At 34.3% G+C, this 22,824-nt stretch overlaps 1 protein-coding gene across 2 annotated transcripts; it reads left to right on the top strand.

The window, feature by feature from the left end:
• Positions 1 to 150: 150 nt before the first annotated feature.
• Ino80 (INO80 complex subunit) lies at positions 151 to 20,922 on the top strand. 2 transcript variants are annotated; one of them, XM_064072347.1, is made up of 21 exons: positions 151 to 400; positions 465 to 650; positions 698 to 870; positions 1,051 to 1,218; positions 1,273 to 1,614; positions 1,729 to 2,359; positions 2,544 to 2,659; positions 2,708 to 3,086; positions 3,402 to 3,664; positions 3,713 to 3,984; positions 4,035 to 4,365; positions 4,453 to 4,551; positions 4,612 to 4,834; positions 4,895 to 5,022; positions 5,083 to 5,250; positions 17,753 to 17,911; positions 17,963 to 18,065; positions 18,117 to 18,202; positions 18,640 to 18,820; positions 18,877 to 19,026; positions 20,476 to 20,922. In XM_064072347.1, the coding sequence occupies exons 1-21, from the start codon at positions 349 to 351 to the stop codon at positions 20,799 to 20,801; spliced, it is 4,536 nt and encodes a 1,511-aa protein (XP_063928417.1). In that variant the 5' UTR covers positions 151 to 348; the 3' UTR covers positions 20,802 to 20,922. The 2 variants fall into 2 exon arrangements, with proteins under 2 accessions (XP_063928417.1, XP_063928416.1); XM_064072346.1 differs by having other exon boundaries at positions 152 to 400; positions 4,450 to 4,551.
• The last annotated feature ends 1,902 nt before the right edge of the window (positions 20,923 to 22,824 follow it).

Genomic DNA, 22,824 nt, shown 5'->3' with positions numbered 1-22,824 from the left:
CATCTCTATTTAGATCCATGGTTGGTGTATTTTAAAGTTGCTTACATTGTTATATCGATCCTCTTTCATTAAAACATGATCAAACATGAAAATAAGGACTGATTTCCTTTTAAACTTGTTTGCAACGTAGTTTAAAGCAACAATTCGATTCAGCGTTTTCAAGTTAAATTTAGCGCGCTGTCAACTTGCGGACATCCTGCGTCATAAGTCAAACATTTGTTTTGAAAGCAGCCAGCAAAATGTGAGGTTATGTGATAAAAATAAATACTTAATATGATACAATATCGAAGCGAAAATGATTATTGACGAGTAAACAACGTAATTATTTAAATCTATTTATTTATCATCATGGCACACAATTTCCGGAATTGTTTTGAAAAGACGTACAAAGTCATAAACGGTAGGTTATATTTACTCAGTTACAAGATCCAGTTACTTTAAACCGTGTTACTTAACAATTGTAGATAACAACGAAGCAAAAATTCATCATGATATGAATGGGAGTACTTCCAAACCCATCCATGTGCAGAGGGTTGAACGAGCTGTCCAACTGGAGAATTTCCTCAGAGAAGTTAATAACCAGTTGGACGAGAACAGCAACAGTGATGACTCTATCGACATTTCCAACAATATAGATAGTTTATTGAAAGGTAACCGCAAAGTTTGCAATTTTAGGAAAGTAATGGACCACTTTTAGACTCCGAGTCTCATTCAACCAAAGACTACTATAATTTAAAGAATATATCGCAAAGGAGGGCTTGGCTGGCTGAAGTTTTACAAGAAAATCCTGACAGTACCCGTGAAGATGCACAATATAAACACATAACCAAACTACACGCTTTCCAGAAGCAAATACGGAACCATAAAGATGTATGTGGGTTATTTAAGTAGTATTTCTTGTAAAAACATATTTTAAAGTACTAAGCTAGATTGTAGTAGTTACTTTTCTAGTCAAAAGTTTTTGATCAGTAAAGTAGGTTGCTGAGCAACGAATCTGATGATCCAGAGTTAGAAGTACATATTAACTTAAAAATAACGCTGTTTTTGTAGGTCGACTTTAAACGTTATATTTACTATGGTTCTGGTTTATTAAGTGAAATCGATAGATACCCTGACATTGAAAAATCCCTACCTGTCAAATTGATGAAAAAACGCCACATGAAAGAAGAAACGTCAAAATCTCCCCTTTATCCTCCTGAAATCCTTGAAGATATTTCAGTAAGCGATATATATAATTGACGAAACCGGTCGCTAGATCGTTTTTTATTTTAGGACGAACCAATGGGCCTTTCACTTGATAACGTTATGGATTTTCAGAATTTAGATGAAGATTCTAACGTTAATTCAGATTTTAGTCAACCTCTTAGTCAGACTTCACAACAAGTAAATACATCACATAGTTCCAGCAAAAAGAGAATGAAGAAGTTTAAGGACGAAGAGTCTAGGAAAAAGTGGGAGGATATGATGAAAATAAAACGAAAAAAGATCTTCACAAATATGGCGAAGAAAGAGATAGGGAAACAACATCGTTCTAAAATAAATAAACACAAAGAAATGCTAATACAGTGCAGAAGAGTTGCTCAACAGTGTCTTAAATATGGCAGACAGAAGGCGGTAAGTATACTTAAAGAAATTGGGTTCATAAAGCTTTACTACGTGCTTAAAATAAACACAGTTTAAGATTAAGTATTTTGTATTTTAATCAGTAATACAATTTTCTCTTGACAGTTGCAATCTGCGCGGACTGTCAAAGAACAACAATGGCGCATGAAGCGCTTATCCCGTGAAAACATAGCCTACTGGAAGCGATCGCGGCGATTTGACCGAGAAGTGAAGAAACGTCTAGAGAAAGAAGCTGAGGAACAAAGAAAGATAGATCACGAATTAGTAGAAGCTAAACGTCAACAGAGAAAACTCAACTTCTTGATAACTCAAACTGAGCTCTATGCCCACTTTATGTCGCGTAAATTAGGCAAAGCGTCTCCTGAGGAACAGCTGCGAATTTTAAGTCAATTAGACGAGGAGAGAAATCCTCGATTATTGAATATCGACGACTATGATAGCGAATTGATGAAAGAGAAAGCGAAACGAAACGCACAAGAAGCGTTTCAGAATGAGAAAGCGAGGACGAAGCATTTTGATTTAGAGGCGAAGAGTTCAGTGGATGTTAATTCAATCGACGGAGAACAACCACAACCGAGCATTTTTCAAGGGAAGCTCAAGGGGTATCAGCTCAGGGGGATGAATTGGTTGGCTAATTTGTATGCTCAGGGAATCAGTGGAATATTAGCCGACGAAATGGGATTGGGGAAAACTGTACAAAGTATAGCGTTTCTTTGTCATATAGCTGAAAGATATTGTAAGTTGTTAGGAAGATAATGAGTACTGTGATTGGTCGCGCTCTTGTTAAATAACCAATAGATGAACGGCGATTGGAGCAAGGGTGGAGTTTAGTAGTAGTGGGGAATTTGAATTGACCAATCAAGTACTATTTTAGACTGGAAAACGTGTAAAGCGTACTAAGCGGTAATCAAATGTTTTAGCTGTTTGGGGACCATTTCTGATAATATCACCGGCATCTACTTTACACAACTGGCAGCAGGAAATAGCGAAATTTGTGCCTAATTTTAAAGTAGTTCCCTATTGGGGAAATCCAAATGTAATTGTAACCTTAGTTGAAATATTTCTTTCTACAGGTTTGTTCCAGGAAAGGAAAATTTTGCGCCAGTTTTGGGATCAAAAAGACATATATACCAAGGATGCCAGTTTTCATATAGTCATAACGAGTTATCAAATCGTTATAACGGATATAAAATATTTTAATAGGATTAAGTGGCAATATATGATTTTGGATGAAGCTCAAGCAATTAAAAGTACAAGTAGTATGAGGTGGAAAACACTTTTAGGTTTTAGTTGTAGAAATAGACTGCTTTTAAGTGGTACTCCTATACAAAATAGTATGGCGGAACTCTGGGCATTGTTACATTTTATCATGCCGACACTTTTTGACTCTCATGAAGAGTTCAACGAGTGGTTTTCAAAAGATATTGAAAGTCACGCTGAAAACAAAACTGGAATTGATGAAAGTAAGTAAAAAAGTAGTCGAGTAAGTTACGACAAAAAAGTGAGGTTGAAAATGACATTCATTATTTTTATTGAATTGACAGCTGTCAATTAATTAAGGTTAGAATTTTAAAATTTTAAGCATTATTGCGTAACGGATTAAACTTAAATTATATGTCACAATACACCAAAAAATGAAAGTTCTAAATTCGTCCTAAGTTCATTATCATGGCGTTCAGCCAGAGCTTTATGAGCTGCCATTAATATGGCGTCTGGCGTCTCTAAACGAAATTTAACTACTTGTTATATATCATTTAATTAAATGCTTGATTTTTTAGAGCATCTTTCTCGCTTGCACATGATCCTCAAACCGTTCATGTTACGAAGAATAAAGAAGGATGTAGAAAACGAACTTTCGGACAAAATCGAAGTAATGGTTTACTGTCCTCTAACCACACGACAACAGCTCTTGTATATGGCTCTCAAGCAGAAAATAAAAATCGAGGATTTGTTGCACTATAGTGTCGGCGGTGGTGATTCCCACACTGTAGACAAAAACTTTACTTCAAACTTGATGAATTTAGTTATGCAATTTAGAAAGGTACTTCTTTACGAATTAATAATTGCGATTATAGTGAAAGTGTTGCAGGTCTGTAATCATCCAGAACTGTTTGAACGAAGAGATGCAAAGTCACCAATTCACCTTGCACCATGTGTGTTCCGTATACCGTATCTTATCTTTGATTTTAATGTTAGAGCGGAGTTGACGTTAAAGCTCCAAAAGTACTTTTTATTCACTGCGGAGTATATAGCAGAGGCCGTTAGGACGAATTTTAACGAAACGATTTTTAGTATTTACAAAGCTTTAAATTTATCTTTTTATGAGTTTTATATGATTTTACAGGGCGATATTAAAACAAGGTAATGGTTTTTTACTAGTTGTCAATTGTTAATATGGGGTCAAATTTCAGATGGACACACTATTTTCGTACGGAAAATGAAGACGAAATTTTATTTCATAGAAAATTTTGGAACGATGATCTTCGTGCCCCGTCGATGCGTCTTAGTTACGAATTTAATTTAAATGATTCTAGTATTAGAAGCAGTAGTGTTTTGCCTGAGTTGATATTTACGAGAAAGAATTTTGGAAGTCGCGTTTTCTATACACATACGGATCAGTATTATTACCCTATGCCAGAAACAGTGGAACATAGAAATATTAGGTGTAAGAACGCACTCAATAATGAAGAAGATACTATTATTGATGTAGTGACAGATGAATCTCCTCTGATTGAAGAAGTTGTAAGTAGTTTTCTTGTTTAGTTAAAAAAAAAAAACGAAATATAGTGTTAGTATGTACATATTTGGACGTTATTTTATTTTAAGAAGTCAGAAGTTGGTGAAACTATAAACTACAGAGAAACACCTCAGATACAGAAGTGTGCGTTGACAGTCCTGCCGCCATTTTTATTCTGTACCATGCCTAAGGTAATAATTTATCTTTTATGTTATTCTAGAGAGAAAAACAAGTATCACGATTCATTTTAGGTTACAACTACTTTCCCAACTTTATATTGTTATTCTAGAAGAGTAGCATGGCTCAATCAACGTCACAGTAACGACTTTAGTTACAACTCTTTGAATTATTATTGGTCTCAAGCAACAGGAAACAAGTTCAATTGTAAATCTGCAGAGACTTTGTACCCACAACCAACAAACGCTATTGATATTCTAAGACCTTTAAAGGGTTGGTCTTGCATTGCCATTCCAGGTACAATTATATTTTGTTTTCACTTTAATATCAATTTTAAACACAATTAAATTCATCTAGATAAAGAAACACTGGTAACAGACTCTGGCAAGCTCTCTGTACTCGACGGACTTCTGAAAAAACTGAAAGAGGAGGGTCACAGAGTCCTTATTTATTCACAAATGACAAAAATGATAGATTTATTAGAAGTGAGTTCATTCTGTGATAAATGTGCGAGTTACTTATTGTACTTATTGTTATCATTGTAGGAATATATGTGGCACCGACATCATAAATATATGCGTCTTGACGGTTCATCCAAGATATCCGAGAGACGAGATATGGTTGCAGACTTTCAAGCCAGAACAGACATATTTGTTTTTCTTCTATCTACTCGAGCTGGTGGGTTGGGGATAAACTTGACGGCTGCCGACACTGTAAGTAAAAAATCTATTAGCTTAGTAGTTTCATTGATTACCCGATCCTTTTTTTTTTTCGTTAATTTGCGTAATGGCCGCAAGATGGCGTCCCGATCAGCGTGCGGCGTTGTACATTTTTAGCAAATTGTACGCACACCATGTGCGGCCTTGCCCAAGGCGCTCGATTTTTTCTATTGTCATTAATTTTAATTTTTCATGTTATTCATCCTGACTTTTCGACAATATTGCGCCGACATATTTTTCTCATCGCATCATATTGGCAAGTTATGATGATATCTCGACCTGTTTTTGTAAAAACGTGTTTTCGATGATTTCAGAATTGACAACATGCTCAAATTATGAATTTGTATTTCGTGGACGTGTCGCAAGAGTGGAGAAAATCATTGAACCTGTTTGTTTATCGCAGTTTAAAACGCTTTGATTATAAAAGTTGGGCGCGCAGGTGCGATCTTAAAAATCATTATAGATACAGAAATAGTTAAATTAAAAAACCGTTAAGAAGGTTTACGGCGATCTCGGATTTGGAGAAAAAAACAATAATCTTGGATAAACAGTTTCGAAATACATAATTTATTGGTGCACCTTTGCGTCAGTCGATTTAAAGATCTGGATTGTATATATCACCACGGGAGTGTATACATATGTGTAGTATTTTTTATAAACGGCAATTGTCTTACGCTGCTATTAACATAAATTAAAATATGTAAAAAAACACCCGGTAAAGCAATAAATTTAATTTGTGTTTAAACCTGATTTATAGAGAAAGCAAAATTAAAAATAACGAAAAAATATCAAGGACTCGACGGTTATATATATCAATGGCTGCTAAAACAAAAATGTTTGAAATTTACGAGGTGAAAATTATTTGAAGAAGAACCACACTTATTTGCACAATAATGTGTGTACTTTTTATGTAATATCTGATGTTATGTCAAAAACACACAAAAACAATTTTTCTTTTGATTTCGCTATTTTTTAACAATTGTGAGAAAAGAACAAACAGATGTTTTATGTTCTTCTAACTAAACAAAACGGTGCTTCTGTTCTAGTTCTAAAACTAAAACGACCAAAAAGACGCCAAAATCAATCATTCACTTTTTGTATTCGCCAGCTTCCGATTTATCAATATTACTTAAGTGTTAAACTTAACATCCACAACCACAATTTTTTGTTATTACCTCTACTTCCGTTCTCGCCATTTCGAAGTTTTTGAACCCAAGTGTTGCGCTGTCGTGATTTCGAGACGAATTAAATATTTCAACATCAATGGGGGGGGGGGGGGGGGGGTAACTGAGTGTGGTTGATTAATTACTCAGTCCTCTCTTCTGCGTTGAGAAAACAAAATCAAACAAATTTCATTTTCTTTTAACCGCTGATGCTTGTAATCTGAACGTGCTACTAAACAGTCGAAGTTAAACATGTACTGAGAAATTGGAAATATCTATATTTTTCTTCTCACACGAAGCAATTATAATTCCTTTTTTAACGGCGTTTTGTTCACAACAATCACGTTTTTTATCGGTTTGTGTGTGATACTGATAAGTGATGAATTTTTGTTCACAGCACAGTGAAATGTAAATTTACCAATGCTTTGCGGTTTCCGTGCATACAAAATTTGTAATATGAACACGAATCATTTTGTACGGGATATTAATTAATATCGGATATAAGAAAGTGGCAAATTTAGATCCAGCGATAAATTTTTCCGTAATGAGTGTACAACATGAAAAAGTGGGTCTTTCCGTTTTGCGTTTGTCTGTCGTCTGTTTTTAATTTTATTAGGCATTATATAATCCCCAAAAGTACGATTGTCGTAAAATTTAACCAAAATTTATCTGATCAACTCTGTCAAAAATTTGAAAATTTTACGAGATAAATGCTATTTCAATTGGTTTCTTCTCTTAATATAGATAGTATTCTTTGAATAATCCTACGAATAAAAAAAATCATCACAATTGAGATAGGGTGGGTGGGCGGGCTTTCTTTTCACAAAATGAATCTTAAAATGTTTAAAATGGAAAATTTGTATAAAGAAATGTTGATTTTTCAATTAGGCTCCAACCCAATAAATGCAACATTCATATTTACTTGCAAAAATGTACCATTTTAACCATGTTTTATGTTACTTGTTGTGAAAAGATGGCCATATTTATATGCTCCGCCCTTCGGGTGGGGCTTCTCTTTTAATTAATACATTTAGTTTTCTTTGTGCAACACGATTACTTAAGAACATATCTCACATGGTAATTTCTCGTACAAAAATATGGATTTTACTATTAAGTTCCGCCCCTCGGGTTACGACGAATAAAAAAAATCATCAGAATTGAGATAGGGCGGGTGGGCGGGGATTATATTTTGCCTTTTTTTTTCGTAATATACATAACCGTCTTTTCACAACAAGAAATTTAAAACATGGTTAAATTGGTACATTTTGCAAGAAAATCGATATTTCCGTATACAAATTTTCATTTTAAACATGTTTTAAGTTTTATATTGTGAAAAGAAGTCTACACATATTAAAACAGAAAGGCAAAATGTTAGCCCCCCACCCGCCCCAACTCGAGTGTGATGATTTTTTTTATTCACCGTGAACCAAGGGGCATAATTTAATTTGAAAATACTTATTTCTCTACAAGAAATTTTAAACCCCACCCACCCACCCCATCTCGATTGTGGCGATTGTTTTTATTCTTAGAAACTTGAAACACATTTAAAATTGCAAATTTTCGTGATTAGGTTCCGCCCCTAAGTCTGGAAACGAATGAGAAATTCATTACTATTTGGATCAGGGCGGGTATGGGTGGGACCTATTCTTTGACTTTATTCTTTTCTTAATTTACACAATAGTCTTTGTACAACCCGATAGTCAAAAGCATGTTTTTAATTTCTCGTAGAGAAATGCGGATTTTGCAGCTAAGCTCAGCCCTCTTGGCTCACGACGAATAAAAAAATCATCACAATTGAGATAGGGCGGGTGGGCGGGCTTTCATTTTCCGTTTTTATTTTAATATGTGTAGACTTCTTTTCACAACATGAATCTTAAAACATGTTTAAAATGGAAAATTTGTTTAAAGAAATATCGATTTTGCCCCATGAATGCAACATTCAGATTTCCTTGCAAAAATGTAGCATTTTAACCATATTTTATGTTACTTGTTGTGAAAAGATGGCTATGTTTATACACTCCGCCCCTCGGTATGACAACGAATGAAAAATTCATCACGATTGACATCGAGACGGATGGGTGGGGCTTCACTTTTATTTAATACATTTAGTTTTCTTTGTGCAACACAATTACTTAAGAACATATTTCACATGGTAATTTCTCGTACAAAAATAAGGATTTTACAATTAAGCTTCGCCCCTCGGGTTACGACGAATAAAAAAAATCAGAATTGAGATAGGGCGGGTGGGCGGGGCTTATATTTTGGCTTTTTCTTTTCTTTTTTTTTTCTTTTTCTTTTTCTTAATATACATAACCGTATTTGCACAACAAGAAATTTAAAACATGGTTAAAATGGTACATTTTGCAAGAAAATCAATATTCCCCTATACAAATATTCATTTTAAACATGTTTTAAGTTTTATATTATGAAAAGAAGTCTACACATATTAAAACAAAAAGGCAAAATGTTAGCCCGCCCGCCCGCCCTAACTCAAGTGTGATGATTTTTTTTATTCGCCGTTAACCAAAGAGGCGGAGCTTAACTGCACAATACGTATTTCTTTACAAAAAATTAAAAACATATGTTTGTGTATCGTGTTGTTCAAAGAATACTATGTATATTAAGAAAAATAGGGAAAATATAAACCCCGCCCACCCACCCCATCTCGATTGTGGCGATTGTTTTTATTCTTAGAAACTTGATACACATTTAAAATTGTAAATTTTTGTGATTAGGTTCGCCCCTAAGTCTGCCAACGAATGAAAACTTCATTACTTTTTAAATCAGGGCGGGTATGGGTGGGGCCTATTCTTTGATTTTATTCTTTTCTTAATTTACACAGTAGTCTTTGTACAACGCGATAGTCAAAAGCATGTTTTTAATTTCTCGTAGAGAAATGCGGATTTTGTAGTTAAGCTCAGCCCTCTTGGCTCACGACGAATAAAAAAATCATCACAATTGAGATAGGGCGGGTGGGCGTTCTATCATTTTCCGTTTTTATTTTAATATGTGTAGACTTATTTTCACAACATGAATCTTAAAACATGTTTAAAATGGAAAATTTGTATAAAGAAATATCGATTTTGCTCCATGAATGCAACATTCAGATTTCCTTGCAAAAATGTAGCATTTTTACCATGTTTTATGTTACTTGTTGTGAAAAGATGTTTATACGCTCCGCCCCTCGGTCTGACAACGAATGAAAAGTTCATCACGATTGAGATCAAGACGAATGGGTGGGGCTTTTCTTTTTGGTTTTCTTTTTTAATTAATACATTTAGTTTTCTTTGTGCAATACGATTACTTAAGGACACATTTCACATGGTATTTCTCGTAGGAAAATAAGAATTTTACAATTAAGTCATCAGAATTGAGATAGGGCAGGTGGGCGGGGCTAATATTTTGCCTTTTTTTTGTCCTTAATATACATAACCATCTTTTCACAACAAGAAATTTAAAACATGGTTAAAATGGTATATTTTGCAAGAAAATCGATATTTCCCTATACAAATGTTCATTTTAAACATGTTTTAAATTTTAAAATATTGTGAAAAGAAGTCTACACATATTAAAACAAAAAGGCAAAATGTTTACATTTAAAATTGTAAATTTTTGTAATTAGGTTCCGCCCCTAAGTCTGCCAACGAATGAGAACTTCATTACTATTTAGATCGGGGCGGGTATGGGTGGGGCCTATTCTTGGACTTTATTTTTTTTTTTAATTTACACAGTAGCCTTTGTACAACACGATAGTCAAAAGCATGTTTTTAATTTCTCGTAGAGAAATGCGGATTTTGCAGCTAAGCTCAGCCCTCTTGACTCACGACGAATAAAAAAAATCATCAGAATTGAGATAGGGTGGGTGGGCGGGGCTACATTTTATATTTTTTTTCTTAATATGTGTAGTCTTATTTCGACCACAAGAAACTTAAAACATGTCTAAAAACTTCAACGTCAACAGCAAGTTTATAAATCTCACTTTAAGAACATGCAGATAACGGCAGATCAAAGTATGCATTTGTGGTTTATGAATTCACCCTTATTTTTTACCGTGAAAATTTATATTCTGGAAAAATCTACAAAACGTGGTTATTAATATTGTGGATATTTTAACTATTAAATATGATGACGAAGATTTGTGTCAACATTAAAAAATATTAATGACGTCATACAGTCGCGGTTTGAACACTGCGTTTAGTGAAAAATGAAGCTAATAATTTTCGGTATCTCACTTTATCACAGTTCCGCATAGCGATCGACCTGAAATTGTATCCTCGCACTTGTTTTAGTTCGATACTTCTAACCGATTTCCAAGGAACCGCATTCTCAACTAAGAATCGAAAAAATCCCGAAGCGAGCACGTTTTTTCAGCGGCACAATGTGGAAAAAGCCGAAAGTCGCGATTATTTGCATACCGTGCTGAAAAGAAATTCGTCTGAGTATTTTTTGTTCGAATTTAGTATGCTCATTGTATGCTACCTGTTAGTGGTCTGTGAATACTGCGGAATGCCCTGACGTATGCTACGGATTTGCTGAGAACCTTTCAGCGCAGTTCTCCCAGCATGTTTGTTTGAGTACGTGGACAACGCATCCGTTGCCCAGTGGCGGCGCCAGCGCGAAAACGGCCAAGAAAATAAAACGATTTTGAGAATAAATACGCAATTTTTTGAAACAGCGATGAAGTTGTGGTTATAAACAAGAAAAAAATTAAATGTCCGTCTAGGTGACGTAAAATTTATTTTTATGCCTTTCCGGCTTGGTGTTTTGTTAATGGTGTAAGTTGTGGATTGTTAGAATCTTGTGCGATTTTTTTCAACGATGAAGCGTTCCGTGCGAATTCCGTGGGATAGTTTTTTGTTGAATGTGTCTTTTGTTGGTTAAAATGGCGAAGTTTGGGTGTCCGGCGGTGCGCCGCTGGTATAAAATATTACTATTTGTCTCATGTTGTAGGAAATACGCGACAAATTCCATTCAGTTTAACCGACTTTTATCAAGCCATAAAGCGTCGATTGGAGGCGTGAGAAAGGCGTTATTGCCGAATATTTCGTTAATTATTCGTCGGAAGAAGTTGATGGACAAACGTGGAGGGAATTTATTTAACTTTCTGGCTAAGAAAGTCTCTAACAGACTTATCTAGCACAGTCGAATTGTTTCTTCCGGTTCAGTAAGCCGGAACAAACTCAGCAATGAATTTTGCGAAACCGTCTAGCAAGGCAGGAAAATGGGAAATGAAGATACCGAAATAATCGCACTTAATACATTTTCCAACAACGCGTCTCTATTGAGGTTGCTTTTTGCGAAAACTTCTGACTACGGAACGTTCCATCATTCTTTTGTGTTAACAAATTAATTTATCGATTCGATTTGATTTTTAGCCGGCGACAATGAAAACATAATTCACGCTTTGATATGCGGGAAATTCGCACGAGGATATTAATCAAATTAAACTGTGATGGCGCAACGTCACATGGAAAATTAAACAATAAACACATTGACACATAAATTGAAAATTAGTTTTATTCAAGTCTTGTTGCCGCGTCGATTGACTTACTGATTTATAATCAGATTCTCAGAAGAACTGAATTTTAATTCGTCACTGGAACTGTGCGTGTTATATGTGTGCGGTGAAGTGATTGATTGTAATTGATCTATTAATCGAATACCTTTCACACGCAAAAATTAAAATAAATAAAGTTGATTGTCCTGCCGGCGAAACCACGCCTCTAAAAGCAATATGTATTGACTGCAGGCTGAATTTTAATAACACCGAGATCGAAGATTCATTGAATTTGCACACATATTGTTTTATTTACAGTGTACATGTTCGTAGTAAATTGATATATTATGTGACCCCCACCACATCCGACCCTACATACAAAAAAAATTGGTCTAAAGAGTTTAGACAGTACTTCCCTCGCTGTCGGAAACTTGACGACTGCATGCCTATTGTGTTTTTTTTCTCATTACATTTTTGTAGTGGGAATTTAAAAAAAAATTGCGATGACGTCATCAACATTTTTGCAAGGACAAGTACATCAGTTGGGATAGATGTAGTGTAATACTAAGAATAAAATTATTATATTCTCAAATTTTCGGGAAAATGAATTGGGTCGTTTTGAATATTGATTTGTAATAATCAATAAAATAACGAAACAATTTACTCACGTATACGTATCAGAGGCAACTGAAAATCGTGTATGTATAAACATTCTTAATTTAATATGACAGGCGTAACAGCATACGTGAGAGTTAAACAGAGAAACTGTAAACAAAACGACCATCGGTTTTATTGCTTCGACTTCCGCTTATTATTTAAAACATTGGGTTTTATTTTAATTCTTGACGGTGAAATTCACAATTGGTTGATTATAAACATGTCTATTTCACATTCGCGGAACCAAGTGAGCGCATAAAACAAATGCAGGTCTGTAATGTTAAAGTCGATGTAAATAAGCGTGCTACCCTTATGTTTCAACCGAGTTTTTCCTTTAACAAATTTTGTGTCTACCAAATTGGGTTGGTTGGGGTGTAATACTAATAATAAGTGTTGCCTTTAATTTAATCAATAAAATAAATTGACTTCATTAATTTTTTTGAACCACCTCTCTAAGAAAATCTAAAAAATATGAATGGAATGATAAATCACAAGTACAAACTCATCATATTTTTTGCATTTTAGATAGGATTTATTCAGCAAAATTTAAGGGTGACGTCATCAATTTTTTTAGGAGGGATGAACAAATACATTTTGAACAAAAGTTTACCATGCTTATAATAACTTTAAAATATTCCCAAGATTTCAAAGCATTCGGTTTTGTAATTCCTGATTAAATCGATAAAATAAAATAAATTCACGCCTTCATTAATTTTTTTGAGTCACCCTGCATATGCAAATCCAAAAATATGAATGGAGTGATAAATGACAAGTACAGATTCATCATATTTTGTACACTTTAGATACGATTTATTCGGCAAACTTTTGAGCTGACGTCATCAGTTTTTTGTAGAAGATAACCAAATATATTTTGACTAAAAATTTATTATGCTCTTTATAACCTTAAAACATCTGCAAGATTTCAAAGCATTCGGTTTTGTAGTTCCTGATTAAATCAATAAAATAAATTTACGCATTCATTAATTTTTTTGAGTCACCCTGTATATGCAAATCGAAAAAATTTGAATGGAATGATAAATCACAAGAAGAGACTCACCATATTTTGTACATTTTAGATAGGATTTATTCAGCAAAATTTTGTGGTGACGTCATAAATTTTTTAGGGGGGACGACCAAACACGTTTTGATCAAAAATTTACCATGCTTATGATAAATTTAAAATATCTTCAAGATTTCAAAGCATTCGGTTTTGTAGTTCCTGAGTAAATCAGTAAAATAAATTTACGCTTTCATTTATTTTCTTGAATCACCCTGTATATGCAAATCCAAAAAATATTAATGGAGTGATAGATCACAAGTACAGACTGATCATATTTTGTACATTTTAGATATGATTTATTCGGCAAAATTTCGAGCTGACGTCATCAAGTTTTTGGAGGGGATAAGCAAATATATTTTGACTAAACATTTATTATGCTCTTTATTACCTTAAAACATGTGCAAGATGTCAGAGCATTCGGTTTTGTAGTTCCTGATTAAATCAATAAAATATATTTACGCATTCATTAATTTTTTTGAGTCACCTGTATATGCAAATCCAAAAAATATGAATGGAGTGATAAATGACAAGTACAGGCTCATCATATTTTGTACATTTTAGATATGATTTATTCCACAAACTTTTGAGCTGACGTCATCAAGTTTTTGGAGGGGATAAGCAAATATTTTTTGACTAAAGATTTATGATGCTCTTTATAGCCTTAAAACATCTGCAACATTTCAAAGCATTCTGGTTAGCAGATTAAAAATTAAATTTCAAAATGTTGTTTTATAATTTTGATTTTTTTTCGAAAAATCTGGACGTTTCGGGTGAAAAGTCGATTCAGAGTTGTAAACTACATGTGTAGGACTATGTTATTTTATACAATTGAAAACCCATTTACTATGTACAATTTTGAAGTGACGTCATCGCATTAGTGGTGGGGATGATTAGACAAATTTTGGTTAGCGTTTTACCATCTACATGATATTCTTAATATAAGTACAAAATTTCACAACAATCGGTCGAGTACTTTCGGAGATTATCTGTCTAATAAGAATCCGGGACGGCAGACGGACAGACGGACAGACGGACGGACAGACGGACAGACAGACGGAAATGGGAGACCTATTTCTTCGTCTTCTAGGGGTCATGAAAGATCGAGAAAACGTAAAAGTAGAGAGTCGGCCGACGGACTCGATTACAATACTTCCTTTGCTTACGCTCGGGAAGTAAAAAAAAATAATTCTGTTTTTTTTTTGCAATAATGCCTTTATGTTAAAATAAAAATATTGTTACAAATTAAATTTCCAATGACGTCATACATTTCGTAGTGGGGAAAATTTACGAATTTTTATTTTGTTTGCCCACAATTTCAAATTTGTCTGAGACACGCAGTATAAACAATTCTAAACTTGGTCGACAGATTTCGCTAAAAATGCTAAAATTTGATTTTGCCGTTTTTATTTTTTATGAGAAACCCTTTAAGAAGATATAATACATATATGTAATTTTGATTTTTTTGGGAGAGGATAAACGGATAAATTTTCATTAACGATTTACCATAAAACGATAACCTTAAACCATTTGCAAAAATTTCAGAGCATTCGGTTTTGCAGTTTCAAAGTTAATTTTTTTTTTTTCAAAAATCTGAGGGTTTGGAGCGAAAACTCAACACGGATTCATATACCACAAGTGCAGGAGTATCTTATTTTACAAAATTAAAAAAACTATTGTAACTGTTTTTGGTTAGCATATTACCATGTACAACATATTCCTCACATAGTAGTAGTTTCGGAGATATGGCTAATAAAAATTGACACAGAGGACAGACAGACAGACGGAAACGGGAGACCTACATTTTCTTACTCTAATGATAACAAATCGTCCAATGAACCCGATTACTATACTTTCTTAGCTTATCAAGTTCTTGGAATAAATGAAATAACCTCAAAGCCTCCGCAAAATTTCAGTGTATTCAGTATATTGTATATTCAACAAAACTGATATTTCCTTATACAAATTTTCCATTTTAAACATGTTTTAAGTTCCACGTTGTGAAAAGAAGTCTACACCTATTAAGAAAAAAAGACAAAATGTAAGCCCGCCCACCCACCCTATCTCAATTGTGATGATTTTTTTATTCGCCCTGAAACAAAGGGGCAGAGTTTAACTGCAAAACACTTATTTCTTTACAAGAAATTAAAAACACGTTTTTGAGAATCGTGTTCAAAGAATACAATGTATATTAAGAATAAAAGGCAAAATATAAACCCCGCCCACCCACCCCATCTCGATTGTGATGATTTTTTTTATTCTTAGAAACTCGAAACACGTTTAACGTGGTAAATTCTTGTAAAGAAATATGGACGATAGAAAACGTAATCTTTAGCTTTAATTTTTTATTAATATACATAGTAACATTTTGAAGTCGTAGAGTTTTTTTTCAAAAATGTATGTGCATAAAATTAACAATAGAGATGGATTAATAAATCCTGGAATATTAAGCCTATATAATTTTGCACTTTTAAATGGGATTTACTTGGCAAAATTTTAGGTTGACGCCATGAAATTTGTGGTGGGGATGATAAGACAAATTTTGGTTGGCACAGGAAGAGCTTACAGTGGAGAAGTAAAAATAATAAAATCACAGGATTAAAAAAGTTTGTGGAATTTTTTTCAGCAATTTAAATCGAAAAAATGACAGCGTAGCTGTTGAAACGCCTCGTCAAAATGGGTCTTATGGTGTTGTCAATATATTTTCAAAATTTTGTTGACATTTTTGCATCACGTATCTTAAAAAATCAATATTTCAGTTATTTATGGAAATTTTGGAACGGGGTTTTCACCACTGTTTTCAGCTTGCAAAACTTTAGAAATCGTACCAGGGCTATTTTTGACTTTATTTGTTGGGACTGAGATATAATAAAAATAAAAGTTAGCAACAATTTTTTTTACTGTGTATCGTTTCTAACAAAAAAAGTCGACGATATATCTGGTACGATTTTTGGAGTTTTGTAGTTGAAAAAAAATTGACTCATTCGTTAATTTTTATGAGTCACCCTGTATAAGAAATTTAAAAACTTTTAGTGCAATGGTAAACCACAAGGGTAGACTTATCATATTTTGCACATTTTGGATAGGATTTAGTCGGTAAAATTTTGAGATGACGTCATCAATTTTTTAAGGGGATAAACAGGTAGATTTTGATTAAAAATTTACCATGCTTACCATAAGTTTAAGACGCTTGTAGGATTTCAAAGCATTCATAAATCAATAAAATAAATTGACTCTTTCATTAATTTTTTGAGTCACGCTGTATAAGTAATTCTAAAAAACTGAGTGCATCGACGATATTTTGCATATTTCAAAGAAGATTCATTGAACAAAATCTTGAATTCATACATCACAAATGCAGGAATATCTTAATTTATATACATATGTATATATAAAAAAAAATATTGTAAATTTTGGAGATCACGACATTGCGTCTTCGTAATAATATTAAAATGAATTAATTTTAATAATTCGAAAATTCAGGTATTTTATAAATTCGAAACAAAAACAGTATTTTTTTAATTACCGAGTGGTGTATTTTAAAGTTTTAGAGACCCTTTTTGCATCAAGATAAATGCGAATGTTGCACAATAGTAGGAGTGAATTGGTGTGAGTTCTTCTGCTTCAACTAATATCGTATAACAAGGGTATTGAAAAGCACTCCTTCAAAACGGAGATTGTTCTTTGCATAATATACCGGATATACAGAGTAGTTCCGTGCCACTTCCTGCCGCTCGCACGTGTAGGATAGTATATCAAGGATCATTGAATGATCTCGTCTCCCTTTGACCACCCTTATATTAGGGGGTGTAACTGAGAGACATTAGCTTTCATCACGGAGAAATTCAATTAAAATGCCGAACAGAAGCGACACTAAAGCCCATTTTTATTAAGATTTTGTACGAAAAAAAGTGGCGTCGGGGCCGGCTATGAAACAAGATGAATAAATCTTAATAACTTTATGCTAAACTGAAGCGTGAGCCACAAAACATCGACTTGTGTCAAAGGACGCTAACTCGAGCGTCTCGAATTGAGCTTTATCGCTGCAGAATGCGCAAAAATTAATTCTGATCCTTGTCGAGCAACAAAGAGCGTCTGATTTACGGAGGTCACTCCTTTTAGGTAATTTTCTACGATAGCGATTGGAATCCAACCGTAGATCAGCAAGCGATGGATCGAGCTCATCGGCTCGGTCAAACCAAGCAAGTTACAGTCTATAGACTTATTTGTAAGGGATCAATTGAAGAAAGAATCTTACAAAGGGCTCGAGAGAAAAGCGAAGTAAGTTTCCGCGTTATTGTCGCACCATTGACTCTAAATTCTCCTCTTTAGATCCAAAAATTAGTCATTAGTGGAGGCAATTTCAAACCAGACACTCTAAAACCGAAAGAAGTCGTTTCTTTACTCTTGGATGACGCCGAATTGATTCATAGATGTGAGTGATTTGCATTTTTTTGGGGTTGTTTTGGTGAAGGTTTTGTTTCAGCTGAAAAGCTCCGAGCTGATATTAACAGGACGAGTAACGACGAGAAGGACCCGGAAAAGAAGAGGAAACACATGCTGGCATTTAAGGTAAAGGGAGAGTTATTATATACACGGTTAATTTAATTTTGGTATTTGTTGGTGGACATACCTACCTATATTTATTTTAATTGCAAGCGGTACTAGAAATGAATTAGTGAGAATTATAAATATGTAATTTGCGTCTAAGCAGCCGGCTTAAACAAGGAGTAAAAGATCCTAATTGATAGCTACAAGTATTAATTTGCCCGTAATTACTCTTTAACATATACGCATTTATAATATTGTCACCACGCGAAATGCATTTGTCTGTATTTATGCAAATCAGTAAAAGGAGAAAAATGTCACGTCGGTTTCTACTATTGATATTTTTGACCTTTGCCTGAGAAAAAATGCTCTGTCTGTGTGACCGATGGGTGACACATTCGTGTTGTTGGTGCCGTGACCAGGATGCACAATTTAATTACGATAAAAAAAACATTTCATAGACGATTCCCGCGATCCCCGAGAAGAAGGGTAAATCCGACAGCCAGGAAACCTACATCGAAGATTGGAGCAGCACTTTCGACAGCGGTCCCAGCAGTCCCCATAGCGTGAATTCGCCTGACGTTCTAACCGACGACATGGCAGAAAGTGGTTATGGCGAAGAAGATTCTCCAATTACTAACAGTAAATTTGCTTGTTTTTTTATATTATGTAATAATGATAATGTGATTCCTCCGCAGAATATACTGTTTATAACGTGTATGGTTCAACGGTAAAGCCGCGGATTCCGGGACGAGGAGGTTCAAGACGAGGACGACCTCGTGGCTCTAGAAGGATGTCAAGCTTGGGACGAACGAGTAATAGCGTTTCATCCACGAACACCAACGGCGGTAAGTTGATTTTCGGTTTTGCCGGGATTGACATCGACTTGGAGTCTTACGTTCACACGATGCAATAAAACGGGATTTTTTGTACCTGCGTGATCTTCAATGCCTTGAATACGTCGAGACTTGTTTTCAAAGGGTTTCCGTGAGGATATCCGCCAGATGCATTTATAAATGCGCCTTGATTAGAACGGTTGTTTTTCTTGAATTATATAAATCGCTGTGTGGACTTTATGGCTCGAAAGAATTTGATCGGGTTTTATTTTTAGCACAATTGTCAATTAAATGGTCCGATAACTGTAAACGTTGCAATTATGTTGGCAAATGTATTTTTCCTGGACGCTGTGTGAGAGGATGTTCGAAGCCATTAATTAAAATTTTCAAAATTACAGCTAGTGTTTTGGATGTAAATTAAAATATCCGGTTGGGAATAAATAAATCAAAAAGTTTAACGATTAAAGCTTCACTTAATTGATAACGCTTTCCTATACTGCACGGACTAGAAAATTATAAAAGTCTGTTGAACTGAATATTCATCACGGGCGATCAATGCGACGGGATTTACAACATACTTATTAAGATTTGTTGCGCTCCTTGTAATGTTATGATGATGGCTCGGATTATATATTATTATTATTATGACGTAATTTTATTAAACGAATCGATTATTTTTAAAAAATATCCAAAACTGTTTAGACGGAACTTCCCTCGTTTCTAAAGCACAATTAAATAAGTCTAGATTCGTAAATAATTATAAAATTTTACTCTACCGGTTTTATTTTATTATTATTATTATTATTATTATTATTTTTGCATGCGGTATTTATTGCGGTTAAGAGGCGAGGGAGGTTCAGTTTAAATAACTACAAGTATTTGTAACAGAAAATTGTATAAACTTAGCTAAATATGCGCTTTGCGCGTAAAATTCGAGCCACCTTTGATTCGTTCATTCATAACAATACACAGAGTACAGGTAGACTTAAGTCAAATATACATAACTTAAGTCAGTATATTTTACGTGAATTTTAACATATTGTTCTCGTCGAGTTGAATTACGTATCAGTTTAGAATTGAGGTGTATGTGGAAAGTTTTGTCTTAAAATAATAAATCACAACATTAATGATTCTCGTCCTAATTATTACTACCGGTCGAAAATGAATAATAGAGACAAATAAATACACCTACCACAGATTTTCTCTTAATTTTAAATAACGCCAAGTCTATTTGGATAGGACGGACATATATCAAATGATATTTCATCATGTACTCAGTAGGTGTAGAGTAAAACATAGGATTCGCGTAGAAAGCGGATTCTATAAGTAATAATTACTCCGTGAATTATAAGCATTTCATCATTCCGACCAATATTCAATCGACAGAAACTGTATAAATTTGAATATCATTCTTTTTTGCGTTGATTCGGTACTTTTACATTATGCACCAATCTATTGCAGAAAACGATTATTCACCCAACAGCCAGTCAAGTTTAAATTCTCCAATTTCAAATAATTTTTTGAACGTTCCTCTGGGAGTCAGCGGTGGTAGTGTCCAGTCATCGAATCCAGCAATCCGAAGAGGACCGGGACGCCCTAGGTTAAAACCTTCAGGACCGCCAAATACAGGGACGAGAGGAACGTACAGGCCGAGGAAGCCTGCGAGACCTTTACCGGTACCACTGCCATCCGATGGTTCGAATGTAAATAGTTCAACGTCTGGTTCCAGCGCGACGCCCTCATATTCTACTTACTTATACGATATACCTGATCAGGCAGATAGCTAATTTCATTAATTACTTTATTTAATTATATTATCAGGAGACGATTTTATTAATTGAAATTATACATATTTTTTCAATAACAGTCATTTATTTATGTTAAATTTAATAAAAAGCTTTCGAACAAGTCGTGTTTATGTCTAAACCCAATGTCCACCGTGAGAAAAAATTCTGACTTGGCGGAAATAAGTATAACATACATGGAAGATTATAAAAAGCAAAATAAATATACAATTATCTACTTATAAAAATCACAAGCGTGTCGCAGTAACGTACAGATTTTTTGTGCCGATTTCGCTACGTAATCATCTTGACTGATACGCTCAGACGGGGCGTACGGACTCGATGATGGTACAGCTTGGCGCAGAAACCATGAATCGAAACTGAAAAAAGGACACTATATACGTGTCATTTTGCATATAATTTTATTCATTAATTGTAATTATAATTACTAATATGTTGTAGTCGCGTCTCTGTCGCACGTTTGCGAGTGACATGTAAAGGTCTCCGTGCCATCGTGTCGCAAAATACCTTTCTTGGAAAGAACGGCGTCCTAGAAAAGACGACTTATTGAGTCGCCAGGAACGAAGTGGCGACTAGAAAGATTACGAAAAGTGGAAAGACAGTCTCGATGCGACGAGACATTAATATATACAGTGAAAATACACCTGTTACGCTCAAATCATATATACTCATTAACGGTGCTCCAATATTATCAGTTTTTCAAAAAAAACAATCTGGTAGTCCAGTTTCGTCTGTTAAATTTGGATAAATACGTATTTTTGTCACTTTTAGCCAATGGAAAATTGCGACAGCGCAAATATAGTGAAGTATGTATATTTATATTATCGATTTTCTAAATTTCAGATATCTGTAAGTATTATTTTTGAAACAATACACCCCATTAGAAAAAGGTACAAGGTAGGTACACATCTACTAACACCTAGGATTATTAAATTTCAGAGTAATTGAGTTTTTACAATTAAAACACAAAAATCGCTTCATAAGTTTAAATATGAACAAATAGGAGTTTCGGACATTATTGTCAACTGTAGTCTACCTCATTTTTCCAAAAGGCGGCACATTTTTGAACCTGCTAGTTTTTGATTTTTTTTTTACATTTGAGTAAGGAACCGGACAATACACAGCTTTCAGTGTCTCTGTACCACTATCAAGCAGGAGTGGAATTTTATATACATACTTTCAAATGAAATAAAAGTTCGGCCTTTCAAAAGTTAGATTTTGCACTAAATCAGTAACATTTATAATTTGTTTACTACCTACACAATCCTTCTAAAATACATATACAATTTGAGGACGATCGGTCCAGTAGTTTCAAATTTATCTCTCTAATAAAATTCACACAGACTACAGACAGATAGACGGAAACGGGGTACCTATTTTTTCGTACTCTAGAGACCATGAAACCTCGAGAAAACTAGTAAAACTCGGAAACAACTTGGATAATTTATATAAGAAATTGGATTTTTACTTCCCGAGTGTAAGTAAACTAAGGTAGTGTTGTAATCGAGTCCATCGAACGACTGGCACGTTTCATGTTTTCTCAACGTTTCATGGTCCCTAGAATACGCAAAAATAGGTGTCCCATTTCCGTATGTCTGTCTGTCTATCTGCCGTCTATCCGGATTTTTATTAAACGGATGATCTAAACTACTGGACTGATTGTTGTCAAATCTCATAAACGTGTATTAAGAATATCGTGTAGATGGTAAAACGCTAACCAGAACCTGAACAATGAAACTGCAAACCCTAATGCTCCAAAATCTTGCAAACTTTTTAAGGTTATCGTACGTAAGGTAAATACTAGATACTTTTTACCCTAGTGATCCAGATTTTTGGAAAAAAAAATCTAAATTTTATAACAACATTTTACAATTTAACTTTGAAATTGCAAAACCTACGTAAAATCTCGCTGCAAAAATCAGGACGTCATCTTACAATTTTTGTCGTCAAATTTTAGTGTTTACGCTAGACATCCAGTTTTTTTAGGGAAGAAACCAAGTGGACT

The sequence above is a fragment of the Zophobas morio genome, unplaced genomic scaffold (genome assembly GCF_036711695.1).
Source record: "Zophobas morio isolate AGI-343-1 ecotype UQ-CSIRO unplaced genomic scaffold, CSIRO_AGI_Zmor_V1 ptg000044l, whole genome shotgun sequence".
Taxonomy (NCBI): domain Eukaryota; kingdom Metazoa; phylum Arthropoda; class Insecta; order Coleoptera; family Tenebrionidae; genus Zophobas; species Zophobas morio.
This window is presented reverse-complemented; position numbering and strand designations above follow the sequence as displayed.